This window comes from Pistacia vera, unplaced genomic scaffold (genome assembly GCF_008641045.1).
Source record: "Pistacia vera cultivar Batoury unplaced genomic scaffold, PisVer_v2 Contig1426, whole genome shotgun sequence".
NCBI lineage: Eukaryota > Viridiplantae > Streptophyta > Magnoliopsida > Sapindales > Anacardiaceae > Pistacia > Pistacia vera.
Genome location: NW_022195496.1, coordinates 161794 through 176468, shown reverse-complemented (window position 1 = coordinate 176468; position 14675 = coordinate 161794). Strand labels below are relative to the sequence as shown.

Genomic DNA, 14675 nt, shown 5'->3' with positions numbered 1-14675 from the left:
TTTTGGTTCAGATACCTGTTCGCCGCTTCGAACGCCTGTGTTCTTTCCGCTTCGACGGACTCCAAGCTCTGCTTTAGCTTCTCGACCTCTTCCTTCAGGTCGCTTGTCCCCTTTGCGGCCCCCAACCGTGTCTTCTCCATGGACATCCTCATCGCAAGCAACGCCTGCGAGCAAGATATGAGTTAGAAATAAATCAGAATGAAGTTTCAAATACAGCTCGTTTACCTTGCTTAGATGCTGGAACGACGTGGTCATCAGGTCGTCGCCCGTATCAGCAAATTCGTTGTATGACTCCGATAGCTCGCACTCGAGCAGACCATAAACTATCGGCTGCAGGTATTCTGGCAGACTCCCCAATGAGTCTAGCACTGGTGCGTCCTTCGCCTTGCCGGCAGCATCTGCCTTGCTCACGGGCTCCTTGCCCGACCTCCTTGATTCCTGTCGCGACCTCAAAGGCTCTTCCTTAGATTCGGTCTCCGACTCTTCGGCCTGAATCTGCTTCCTCTTCTTTGACCTCTGGGCTGGAGCCTTCCGCTTTGGGCGAGCAGATGGTGCCTGAGCGACCTGTTCTGTCTTGGTCGCTTCTTGCACAGGATGGGGCTGGGGAGGCGCAACTGTTCGCACCGACTGTGCCGGAATAGGACGAGCAGCTTCGATCGCTCTCTCTCTCCTCGATCGAGCAAAGACGAATGGTGCTCGGCGGGGCTGCTCGGACTCCTTTAGGGGCATAGTTTCTGCATTTAAGTTCGTTAGTAAACAAAATTGCTCCGCGACCAGAAGGGAACCAGTATAACTTACCTTCTGGGGGTTCTAAAGACGCTTTGTCGCTGAAAAAACCGTACTTCCGCAAGTTCGCGGTCGTCACAAGCTTCCTCGCGTCCTGGCTCTCCTCGTCCAGTACTCCAAAAGATACGAGCCTATCTGGGTCGGCGAGTAGCGCTTGTCTGGTCGTTCTGTTAACTGCAAAAGGAAAAAGCATGTCGTTATTATAAATCATGCGAGCAGATAATGAACTCAGCGAAGAAAAACCTACTTGGTTCCTGAAAACGACAGTAGCCGTCATAACAGAAGAAGAAGAACTTTGTCTCGTAGGCCCCCGCATTGCTGGGATAACTATGTATCCCCGCGGTAATGGAAGGTCGCCGAGACAAATAGTATGAATCCTTGTCCCTACTCTTCTTAAGGTAGTAGGCGACGCCGAGCTCCACCGCCATTGGTCCGCCCAAGCCGCTCTCGCAGAACGCGATGTACATCGCGATAGCGATGACATACGCGTTTGGCGTCAGCTGCATCGGTGCGATCCCGAAATGATCCAGGACCGACCTGATGAAAGGATGGAGGGGAATCCTCCCTCCACCCTTGAAGATCTCTTCGGAGATCGCGGCAAGGCCATCGGAGGGGCGCCGTGACGACCTGGTGTGGTCGAGGAACACCTCCGTGCGGACGTCGAACTGCTTTTTTATCCTATCAAATTCTTCTTGGGTGAGAACCGAGAAGACATCAAGGGATGCGTCCTCGGGAACTTCCCGCGAGGACGAGCTGGCTCCTTCCTCGGGTCTGGATGTTGACGGTTCCATTCCAGTCTGCAACATCGACAGACAGGTCATTTTAGCCATCGCATGTCCCACGCGGCGGCGTGGGACAAATCCCCCTAAACCCTAGTAGTAACTCGAGCTGCCATCCACGGCTCGAATCCAATGACGGCGTCACGTCTCTGGTGAAACACCGGGAGACCCAACGCCATCGCCCAACCAAACAAAAAAAAACAGAGAGAGAAAGAAAGGAGAATCTTACCTTCTGGGATGCGTAACCGAGGCCGAAACTCGTTCCAGTTGCCTGATAAGCGCCGATCGGGAAAGAAAGATTTCTGGTTTGCAAAGGTTTGCCACTCGAAGCAAAAGAAATTTTGGTGGCGTCATCTGAAAAATGTGAGATTTTATATGGATTGCGAATCGACGGTTACCACCCCTCGGAATCGAAACGACAGCCTTCTCTCTCTCCCCGCATTAAATGCGCCCCATGTCGCATTAAATGCCGCGATAAGAGTCATCGTTTCAAATGCGTTGCACAACTAATGCTGTCAAAACGGCGTCGGGTCAGCACACGATGCATTTAATGTTCCTGGCAGACACTGCGGCGCGTGCAGAGCGCCTGACAGCGTGGAACCAGGTTCATTGAATCTTTAACCCTAAGGTGCAGAAAAGAGCGTCCGACAAATCTAGGTCGCTAGGATGAAGATTGTCAGGTCGCTTAGGCAAGGAATTGCGCGAGGTCGTGCTCGCCAAAGGCCCTGTACCGAGCTCATCCCATTCAGGTCGGAGCGACCAGAACCTCTAATGTGACTTAGTTTCCAAGGTTCGATCGTCAAACCTTAAAAACTAGGGGGCTTCTGTTATGCCTGGAAAATAAGGGCTGACGTGGGAAAGTCACGTGAAGAGTGACCTGCTCCCGTCAGAGCAACAAGCACACGTCAGACCTGCTAAATGATATGGAGCTCACACGTGTCCCTTTCCCCTGCAATAAATCGTACGAAATCAGCGTGGGAAGAGAGCAATGAGACGTAAAGCCGGATTATATCCTGACAATCACACCAACCCATGGATTTAATGATGATTACACGCTTCAGTTTGATATAAAAGGAAGAAGACCCCTTCATTAAAATGATTCGGCCATTTTTACACTAAGAAACTCTCTCTCTCTTGTAAACAACACAATTACTTTTCCCAAATCTCTTGTAAGTCAGTCCGCTGTTGTGACCTGACCCACACTATCAATATCAATACAAATCAGTGGACGTAGGACTTGCTACCTTAGCATCCGAACCACTTTAAAAACTCTCTTTGCATTTATTTCGCTTTTGATATTCGTACTCACGTGTGCTTCTTGACCAATCAACGCTGCGCACGTGACAATTGGTTGGTGCCAAAATCTAGCATCAACACTTATGCTATGAGGTTGTGACATCTTGAAAATAATGAGCAGCAAACAAAGAGGGAGCATGATTTGTTGGGAGCTGACGATCAAAGTGACTTGGTTGTTGAAAACCCCAAGTGGACCTCCTTCAAAGCATATTCCATGCTGGTGATTGGAACCATTATTTCTACTGCATTCGCTAATCCTCTTAAAGATACTGTTATTAACTTTTCAAATGAAACAACTATTCCTTCATTCTTCATCTCATTTGTTGCACTGCCTTTGGCCACTAAGTTAAGTGATGTGATACCAATACTCATTTATGCCAGCCGTAAAAGTGCAGAAAGCACTTCATTAACATTTAACGAGGTTTGTTTAATTATAACATTTGTCTATTAATTTCCATATGCAATTTTCTTTTAAGAAAATGCTAGTGCTTAGGTGATTTGAGTTGACAGGTCTAATTTAATTAACAGTGTTGCACTGTTGTATAAGGCAGTTATATTAATACTCAATTCTGATGTTTCTCTGCTTCAGTTATACAGGACCGTATCGGTGAATAATGTCATTCAGCTATCAGTTTTCTTGGCTGTCGTCTACATCAGAGGATTAAGATGGGAGTTCTCATCGGAAGTTCTGGTTATTCTGATTGTTTGCGTTGTGATGGGTGGTTTTGCAGTTTCCGTACCACCTTCCCCATCTGGACATCCTTAGTTGCTTACATCCTTTATCCCTTCTCCTTGGCACTGATTTATGTTCTTGATTATGTCTTTGGTTGGCCATAGATCATGAATTGTTGAGCCAGGATTTTGTTTATGTAGAAACAACTTGAAACAATAAAAAATAATTATAGGTTCAAACATTAACCTTTATATGATGATTCCTCTTTGATATCCCACGGATGACTGAGACCTTTATATGATGAATCACATGTGACTTTGAACTTGGAATTTTCCAATAGAGGTTAAAAGGGTCATACGACCTTTTTCGTTGTTCGCAAGGTACATTGAGAATTTTCAGCCATTGGATTTGCTTTGAAAAATAAATGGCTGATGTTAAGCTTAAGATAAAAGTAAACAAAAACTTGCTACCTACTGAAGAAGTTATTACTAATTAAAAACAAAATGCATTTACAATAGATATTAGTTAAAAATTATAATTTTATAAAATAAATAATATTTTTTTATCAACCAAAATTTTAAATATAATTGAATTTGTTTAAAATTTTATTATTTTTTTAAACATAAAATAATAGTTGTAGATGCAAAAATCTACTGTTGTGGAAAGAGGGACTGATCACGTGAGGTTGAGGTCACAAGCGATCTGCTGCACCTGCACACGTGAGAAAACAAGCGTGAAGCAAATGAAAAATACCGGGGTGGTGTTTGCCGTAGGCACTCCAACGCTCAAGTCAGCAAGGCTGAGGGAGGCTAATTTAATGAGGGCTAGGGAGAAGAAATGTTACTAGAAGTCTAGTCGGGGACTATGACTACGGCTGTAATACGAAGTTCTCAAGCGTGAACTCCAGGGTCTGAAGGTATAATGTAATGTCTCCTTTGTGAGAGGACTGACCTCTGTTTAAATAGTGACTGTATGGTTTTCCAATCCTGGTGGGATTGGGAGTTCTTGTAGTAATCGTTTCCCCAAAGGGTGTAACCTTTGGCCCCCTTATCCTGGCGTGAAAGGGAGTTCGAGCATGACTCAGATATAGACCTTGGAGGAAATGGGATAGTAGTCGACTTCCTTATCAGAGTTCAAGTAGTAGTGTAATCCGTGGGTGACCGTAGGCTCCGAATTGACAGTAAGCCCAGAAAGTGTGCTAGGATCAGGAGGCCCGGATCCAGATGATATGGACTGACTGCAATCCATACCGAATAGGCCTCATCTGTGGAATTCTGGCTTGGGCCACATCGGGACTGTGCTTAGGCTTTCCTCTTTGTTGGAAGTGTTACCCTATTTGGGCCAAGGATATTTTTTAGCCCTAACAATACTAATGATAGTAAAACTATTATTGAATAGAATTTGTCATCAACGAATGTTTATGATAATAAAGTCGTGATTTTTTTTCAAATTTTTAACAAAATACTCTTCGAGTTTACTTAATACAATTATATATTATAAAATCATATATCATAGTTCATTTACAAAAATAGATACAACATAACTTTAAAATGTTTAAATTATCAAATACATGTTGTTTTTAAAATTAAGTATAACAACTTAATAGATAAAATTCATAAAAAACTCCACAATATTTTTCTTTTCGGTCTGATTATGTCATAAAATATAATAACAAATCAAGCTGAGGATGTTTCTATCACAAAAATACACGAACATTTCGCTTTCCTATTTTTCTCGGTTTTCACTGAACAATCAATAGTAAATTTATCATAATTTGCTCAATAAAAATCCAACTGATGAACGGATTAAAACATTGAAAACTAGACAGACATGACTTTAATTTGATATATTATATGTTACCTTTGATATGGAATCTACTTTGCTGGTGAACCATTTATCTAAATAAGTTAATAATAATTGAGGTTATGGTCTCGTGGTATTGCCGATAAAACAAAACTGTACAGTATCACATAAACCATAGTTTAAGAATAAATTTCACAAACAAACAACTGAAACGGTTAGAAAAAAACTAAAGATGCGAAAGGCTACAAACAAACACTGCAAGCATCTTCGAAAGAATGAACAACGTCACCAGAAGACAAAGTGGAAAGGTTCTTATTCTCACATGGAACAATGAGAATGAGAGTGATAGTGACAGTGAAGGAAGAAGGAAGAGAAGAGAAAATAAGGAAAGAGAAAATGCGTGAAGTGGAGAAGGAGGAGATAAATTTGTATGGGAAAGGAGAAATGAAATAAGGGAAAAGAATGGAACCTTAGAAGAGGGGGTTTAACCCGATTTTTACACTAAATCCGGTTGGACCGGTGGTTTGGCACATTGACACCAACCCAACCGCGGGTCAAAACGGGTTGATGAATTAAAAATATTTTTAATGTCATTCCATTCTGATTTTTATACTTATTTAAAAGTGGCAAATAATTAATATTATTTATTTGGATTAAATTGGTATCCATTGAATCCATTATTTAAATATATTTCACACATGTAATATTTCTATGAAATTACTATTTTTAATTTTTTAACAACAATACTTGAAATATAAGCAATAAACATACCGCGCGGACTCTATACCTAATTATTAAATAATCTTAATAATAAACAAGATAATTAGTACTAAACAAAAATGAAAGACATTACCAATACATATTTTTCCAATACAATCATAAGTTAGATGTTATTATGATGCAATAGGTATGATGTAATAAATGTATAACATCGTTCATGTAGAAATAACATATTGTCGTTTGGTGCTTTTCTATGTGAATGATATAAGGCTGATGCCTCCACTTATCCATAAAATACATAAATAAGTTCATGTGATTCATGATTATAGCCCTACACTTTGGCTTATGGCTCCACTTAATTTGACTTGAGGAGGTGTTTCGCTTTCTTGCATCCACACTTTTTAATTTGGCTGCCGCTATTCAGAGACATTTGTAAACTTATCAATAGCTATTGACTTCGAGGTCTTTCTTTATTAAACCCACAGAGCCCAGTTACAAATCTCGACAAAACAAGAAAAGCGAAGGGGGAATGTCGAACTCCTTAATATTTAAATGACACATGTATAGAGAAAGAAGAGAAAACTAGGGGAGAGCACGGGCAATGGGTAGAACCAGAACTTGTAAGTAGAATCGGAATCGAAACCTACTTGAAACTGACATTGTGTGGATAGGTTCCGATTCTATTTTTTTGGAACTGACACTATGTGGTTCCGATTCCAATTTTTTGGAATTAACATTGTGTCGTTCCGATTCCGATTCCGGTTCCTACATGTGATGAAACCGAAACCTAGGAAAAGAATCTGAAGCGGGTACCAAGTTTGGAACCTGCTTGGAACCGAGGGTGGGTACCCACCTGCTTGGAACCGAGGGCGGGTACCCACCTGCTTGGAACCGAGGGCGGGTACCCACCTGCTTGGAACCGAGGGAGGGTACCCGGATTGGAACCTGTTTTGGAACCTGGGCTGAAACAAAATATCTGTGAAAAATAGGGATTTTACATATAATTTTTTTTTTTTTTTTTTTTACAGTAACCTAATTAAATATATATACAATTATACATATAAACTACACCATATAAAAAACTTTAATATATTATAATATTAAAATTTTGACTAATGAAGTGTATGATTGGAATTAGGATCTAATTAAAAGTGTTTTAATGTTATTAAAAAATTATTTTTAAATAAAATAGTATATTTGTTTGAATAATAATACAATATTTAGTTATTTACTTCAATTATCAAGTTCTAAGTATATTTATAATACATTAGTAATTAATTAATTATATATGATAAATTAATAAACATCACTATATTATTAGTTAAATGATTACTTAATTAATTATAACATTACATTATAGTTAAATGATTACTTAACTAATTATAAGTTTATAACATTGCATTATAAACATTAATAATTTACTACATTAGTAATTCAGTACATTAATTAAATAATTAGAAATTTAATTAATTATAACATTATATTATAGATTTATAGTATGATTACTTAATTAATTATAACATTCCATTATAAACATTAGTATAATACTTAATTAAATGATTAAAAATTTAATTAATTATACTATTACATTATAAATTTATAGTATGACAAGCTAAAAGACCCGCGCGTTGTGTAAGGTGCCTATGCAAGTAGTTTTGACACCAAAAAAAAAAAAAAAATTAATTTAATTAATTAATTAAAAAACAAAATAATAATAGAATATTTTAGTGATAGGAATATATTCCCTTTTCAAAGTAAAAGAAGAGGAGTTGGAGCACCTTTATGAGGACAATACCAATGTTGTTGACTAAAAGTCTAAAACACAAACTTGCAACAAACTCTTCCACACTTTCCAAATGCTTCCCCCATAAGACCACCATAAGAAACTGATTCCCCTGCCCTACTGAACCTAAGCAACAACTCAATTGAAGCATCAGTCAATACAGCCATAAAGATTATCAAAGCAATACCAAGACCAAGATTGAGCACTTACATATAAGGGTGTTCGGTTCTGGGTAACCTGCATTTTTTAAAAGAACCGAAATCGGAACTGGAATCAACTGTTCCTCGAAATTTGGACATGTTTCTGTAATAGCCACAACCAACCCATATGTGTAAAGACCAAGAAAAATGTGCCATGGCAATACACTAATTCTTGATGCACGCACCTCCCCTCGATGCCAAAAGCTCAAGAAGCCCACTATTCACTACAATTTCAATCAATGTAACTACAACATTGTTATAGTATTCTCTCCAGTTTTATGTAATACCAAAACTAATCTTAATATCCGTATACACAAAATTTGTTGTACAATAAAACTTTGTTTGCTCCTCTTGGATTTCTTCTCTTTCGGTAAGTTATTTGCAATTGTCATTTTCAACAACCAAATTTCACAAAATCTCAGACTTCAATTTTTCAGTACACTCCAACAATATCTATGCACACAAAAGCATAATTAGCTTCCAATTATCTAGTAACTTTAAAGACCAAATTTAAGTTAGATGTGATTTTAACACTTCCTAACCTATGATATTTGCAAGACTTGGAACTAAATTTGATGAGTCTATGGACTGAAAATCAGGCCTTTCTAGCTCAAATTAATATAATTCTGAAATTTAAAACCATAAAAGGTGAAAATTTGAGAAATCCAGTTCTCTATAGCTGTAAAAACGGTAGATCTCTTATTTACAGTCACCAATTAACAATAAATAAATGAAATAGAACAATTAAGATTGAAACTAACAAAAGTCACAGAGAAATATGATATCCAGATATAATAGAGCCACAATTTTTCAATTTAAGAAACAACACAAAAGCGTAGCACAGGTTAGTCACTTGGGGTGGTTTCAGGATTCATGGTAAAGATTGCTTCTTGCAAATTACCAAGAAAGGAATCCATGATTAGAGCATCCGATACCATTATAACACCAATCATACTAAAATTTGGTGAAGTTTGTGCATCTGCTAAGGTAAAAAGGATCAACTCCATCACTAAAAGTATTGCAGATACATATTCATGAACTGGGTATTTTCGTCTGAGGCCCGGTATGAATGTGCCCATGACCGTTACAAGCAAAACCTAAGATGACAAAATAAATTTCCAATTATAGTTAAATTGATCCCATTTACTTGATTCACATAGAAAGAGTAAATGAGCTAATTTGAGTCATTTACACCTTTACAAATTAAGAGACCCAATTTGACTATCAAACATAAATTGATTTTTCAACATGAAATTAAAAAAAGTAATGGAGTTGAATATTTACCTTTGTGGATTTGAACATGAGTTGTGCTTGATAGTTAAGAAAAGCCAAAGACCCTCTGGTAAATCCATGAGAGCATAGTAAAACTATAGAGAGCTTCACATGAGTCTTCCATGGATTCACCATCTATTTAGTGGTGAAACCTTGAACATAAATGAGAACAATATAGATGAATCCTTGAACAAATGTGAAGTACCAACTGTAACTAGGAAAACAAAAGGTGTCTATTGATCAAAATTTACAAACTAATCCTTGAAATTCCATATCACAAATTGACAAATACTCAAAGAAAATCATTAAAATGCTACCAAATACAATAGTACTTATATGTAAATTATACTTGACTTGGAGCCTGTTGTATACATATTCCTGCAAATTATGTAATAATTAGTTTACAATCATGCAGATCAAATAATTGATTATTGAAAAAGTTAATTCTCAACTCTGTTTGGCGACTAAGAAACTTGAGAAAAAAAAAATATATTTTTCAGTACATATGTTTTCCCTGAGATGTATTCCTCAAATTTCTCTGCAAGAAAAACATATTTCGCAAAACTAAAAATATACATCTTTCAACCACCGTATCGACATTACTTAAAAATAGAATGAAAAATAACATAAAACTCCAAGTTCCATTTTTCTTTCCTTGGTAGTCAATTTTTTGTAAGATCAAACAAAATCTAATAAAACTAAAAATGAATTATTCACTGACAGCTTCATCAGTTTCTCTAGGGAATGTAACCTTTTTTCCACTTTGCATACTCTTCTCAACTACTAATTCCAACACCTTCTTCTCTTGAACAACCTTCTCATCCTTACACACTGTGCAACGATCCTTGTCACTAATAGTTTCTTCAACCCAATTGATCCATCTTTCTTCACTAACCTCTTCCTAGGTTCCAATACCTTCAAATAAAGCAATCACACATAAATTAACAAATCATAAAGACAATGCCAAGTTGAATAAAGCTACTATCTTTACATTGTAACTGACCTAGTAAGGGTACCAAGTCCCTGCCAGTGGCCTTAAAAGTGATAAATCTATGCCTTTACCAAAATTAAAGACAACCCATCAAATACCAAATATGAAATCAATAGCAAAAACTAAAGATAAACCTATCAGGACCATACAAATCATTATACAAAAAAACTCAGCACAACCATAAAAAAGAAACAACTTCTTGGCATGATTCTCGGCACAAATTAAAAGATGAAAACCCTAAGAGAAAATTGATCAACAAAACCAATCCAAAAACCAAAATTGGAAAAAGATTAAAACTTTCTATCAAATTAAAACGGACTAGCGGCTACTGTGAATTGGAATCCATGGGCGATTGAATGAATTATTGAGGTGTGTGTTAGGAAATGATCTAACTCTTGGCAGCAGAAAACAAAACTTTTAAAGCATAGATCATTTCCATTAAACCAAGATCAAGGTACAGATAATACAGATAATATGTTAAATAAAAAATATGCAGTAATATGAACGATCAAAGTAAAGATTAGAGTTCATACGCACGTTTAGAGGCTTCTTCAAACTTGTCTCTAAATCTTTTCGCTACTGATCCAAGAACAGGATCGAACTAGCGGTAATCCACACAAGGATAACCCGAAGAGCTAAAGAGAGATTTGCTAGATCCTCTTTAGCTTCAACAATCAAAGAAACTTTGATTCAATGAACCAAGGGTGGCATGAGACTTGGGACAGGGCTATGTTTTTTTCTTTCAATGAAGAATGATTGAATACTTGTTATATTTCTCTCTATTTAAAATCAAAAAAACCATGCACTTATATAGTGCACATGAAACCCTATTCCAATAAGGAATAGATTTGGGCTCCAACCCAAACAGCCCCTATATCCAAACACTCCCAATGATGATATTTTATTTTAATTATTATTATTTCCAATTAAACTCAATTATTATATTTATAGAAATATATTAACATTTAATAATAATAATAATCCATTTAAATATATGTGTAAATATATTTAAATATAATTTCACTTATTTAATTTTAATATCAAATTAAATATAGGCAACAACCTCAACAAATTTAATTGCACTGTGAGATACCAAAATACCCTTTTGCCCTAAAAGACAAAAACACCCCTTGCTCAAACTGATTCTTAAATTATCTTCTATGTGTGTGACCCGTAAGCTCCTCATCATACCGGCAGTGTATAGTATCGTGATTAACACCAATTAATCATCTTACTACACACAGACCAAGATTGGCCCCTAGCAAAGCATCATGGCCACTCGATAGATTCGGATTCAGCGACGCAGCTACCTGTCAACGATATGGTTACCGTGTAATAAGATCCTTTCATCATCTGTTATCTTTTCGAGACTGAGGTACATAAATAGTGTCAACCTCAGTTACTCTTGATATATATGTATTCAAATACTGGACCAATGACCGGAATAATAAATTAGATTGAGCAACAACTCAATCTCACTGTGGCCACAGTTTTAGTGTCATTGTCATTTACTGAATTGCACCGTGAGATAATTTCTCCTGTACCCAAGAGTAATGAATCCTCTGTTGATCCACCATAGTCTTGATACACTCCTCGATGCAGCCAATCACCATTGTATTGACAGCTTTGAATAAAATTGCGTTAGGCTAGTGTCAAACTACACCAATAGGTACACAAGACACTTCGGTGATCCCAAGTCTAAGGATCATATGCACCACCATTCGTTAGAGAATTTATTCCATAGACACTAGGATTACCCTCTATATGGAATCCTCTGGTGGGTCAATCTAGTGAACTTGCCTATAGTAAGCACACATGTGTTACACCAGGTTGTTAGCAAACAACCTTGACAAGTGAGATCAGTCACTACCTTTTGACAGGTTCATTCAACACTATGATAGTCTTATCATATTATATATGCCCTTGGTTAAAATAATACTAGGGCTATGGACGTTTTTAGAATGGCCACCATATGTGCTCATAAGGTTCTCACTATCAAGATTTGAAACACTTGATACCCTCGTCATGATTCTATCATTCTAAAGACATATATCAATACATATAGATATGAGTTACACAATAAGAATAAAATGTCTTTTATTGATTAATGAACATTATTACAAAGAGTTAATTATATAATAATTGATTGGCTCTAAGGCACCTATGTTGTGAATTTTTGTAAATCTACAAAATCGTGCAAGTAATAAAGTGTATAAATACGGATATCGGACCCAAGGGAATTGCTATTATCAATTACTAATTAAACTATCCTATTACTATTTAATCAATCCGAATTGTATCAAGGAAAACCTAAATTAAATAAAATTAACAATTGAAATTAAAAAGAGAACTGAAAAAAAGAACAATTAAAACAAATCTTTGGGTTAAAACAAGATGACTAGACCTAGGGCATAGATTTCACACCAACTCTTATTCATATGTATCGATCACTTATGCTAATTTTATTAAGATTTTCCTACAGGTTAAACTCCCTAAATTTCCAATAAATTTCTCTCGAACAATTATCGAATTAACTCCTAATTACTAACCCGAATTATCTGTAATCAGATTTAAGTAATTGAAGATCATTACGCTTTATGGAGTTTACCAAAACTTCACAAGTCGCGGTAACCTATCTCTAGTATTCGTTCAACCTATGGTTTTACTACCGTAGACCAACTAAGTATCATCTCTCGATCTCAACCTAGTCCATTAGTTTATTCAATTCAAGGACCCTTAAGAATCAAAAGCTTTAGGTATAATATAAAACTTAGGAAAAATTCTTAATAAAAATTAACAAGCATAAATCAACACATAATCAAGAGATTGGGCTATATCTTAGCCCTGGAGAGTAAATTTAGTTCATAATAAACAAGAAAGAAACAATTATCTTTATTAAAACAATCATCATGAGTTTATAAGAAAGGAACAAAAAAACTTTTCTATATTGTGAATCAAAGCTCTAGAACTTCTGTCACTTTTCTTCTCTACAGGGTTTCCTTCCCTTATTCTCCCCAAAGAATCCCTAAAATAATGCTAAAAGACTTATATTTATATCCCACAAGGGTTAGGGTTTTATTTTTCTTAATTCTATTTGGCTTAGGACTCATAACCTTATCTTCCTAAACAAAAACAAATGACAATTTTTTAACTACTGTGACTGTGCCCTGGCACTATGCTGCGGCATGGTAGCTACTGGAAAAAATGTGTCCCGGCACTATGCTACAACATGGTAGCTACTGGACAAAGTGTGCCATGGCACGGTAATAACTCTTCTTCTTCTCGCATCATTCCACTATTCTTCAAAGATTGTGATTTTTGAACTCGATAACGATCGAATTTAGAGAAGTGATGAACATATGAAATGTAGCCCTTTGAATTAGATTTCCAACAGTTAAAGGATTGTCTTAATCCGAGTTCTGCAGCTCAAGATATTTTCAAAAGACCGAGGTATGCTCAAGCTAGAGCATAATCTAGAATCTTCTCTTTAATTCAAACCTCTATAACTTCTTCAATTCAACTCCGATTCTTGATCTGTTTGTTTTTACTCGTCACTCATTCCATTGCCAACATGATTCTTCATCTGAGCATAACATTTAAGCACTAGTAGCCTAAAAAACACTCAAACACATCCGTGATCCCGTAAAAGACAATTATGAAAATATTAAGCAACTTTACCAAATTAAGCCTAATTTCCCACAAATAATCCCCATAAACCACTAACTAAATGTGTATTTTCAAGCTCTTATAAACCTACTCTAACAGTGTGTTATCTTTGGCCTCGCCTCAAGCCCACCTATGAAACTCGATATGCATAGAGAACTCTGGAAAAAGAATTATCATAATAATCATTATAATTATCACAAAACAACAATTGAATCAATTTCCACAAAAAAACCCATGAAGCAAAGATCAATGCAGAAACAAATCATGAAGCAAGTACGTACCTTCTTTTCAATGGTGATGGCGGCGTTTTGAGAGGCATCGAGAAGTGGTTGAGACTGAAGCAAGAGACCTTCACATCTCTTCTTTAACAAATTATTTTCTCTTATTTTCTTTCTAATCTCCATCAGATTGTCCTCTCTCTGCATCGATGCCGCTGTTTGTACCCCTTCTTTCTCACCTCCGTCTGAGTGCTAGGCCTCAACGACATGTCTTTGTTTGGGAAAGACTGCAAATGACAGAGAAAGTAGCAATCACACATAAAAACCAAGAAAAATAATCAAAAAAGCAAAGAGAAATTGAAAAAACTTAAGTATCTCTAATTTGGTTTAGATGCGGAGAAGCAAAAACAATGATGACTCTCTTTTAGCCTATTTGGAGTGCTTGTATTTGAATATGAATATTAAGCATCTGTGTTTATGCGAAATTA

At 36.6% G+C, this 14675-nt stretch overlaps 1 protein-coding gene and 1 pseudogene across 1 annotated transcript; one reads left to right on the top strand and one right to left on the bottom strand.

Moving 5' to 3' along the window:
• Positions 1-2631: 2631 nt before the first annotated feature.
• Positions 2632-3692, top strand: LOC116123497 (sodium/calcium exchanger NCL-like). Its single transcript, XM_031409262.1, has 2 exons — positions 2632-3282; positions 3451-3692. Exons 1-2 carry the CDS (start codon positions 3076-3078, stop codon positions 3625-3627), a joined length of 384 nt encoding a protein of 127 aa, XP_031265122.1. The 5' UTR covers positions 2632-3075; the 3' UTR covers positions 3628-3692.
• A 5193-nt stretch (positions 3693-8885) lies between these two features.
• LOC116123505 lies at positions 8886-14394 on the bottom strand (annotated as a pseudogene).
• Between the last annotated feature and the right edge of the window lie 281 nt (positions 14395-14675).

What these genes read in the sequence shown, in the direction of transcription:
- LOC116123497 (XM_031409262.1), top strand. Translation starts at nt 3,076, where the DNA reads ATGCTGGTGATTGGAACCATTATTTCTACTGCATTCGCTAATCCTCTT. An exon ending in CTTCATTAACATTTAACGAG is followed by an intron (nt 3,283 to 3,450) that starts GTTTGTTTAATT and finishes TCTCTGCTTCAG; the next exon opens with TTATACAGGACCGTATCGGT.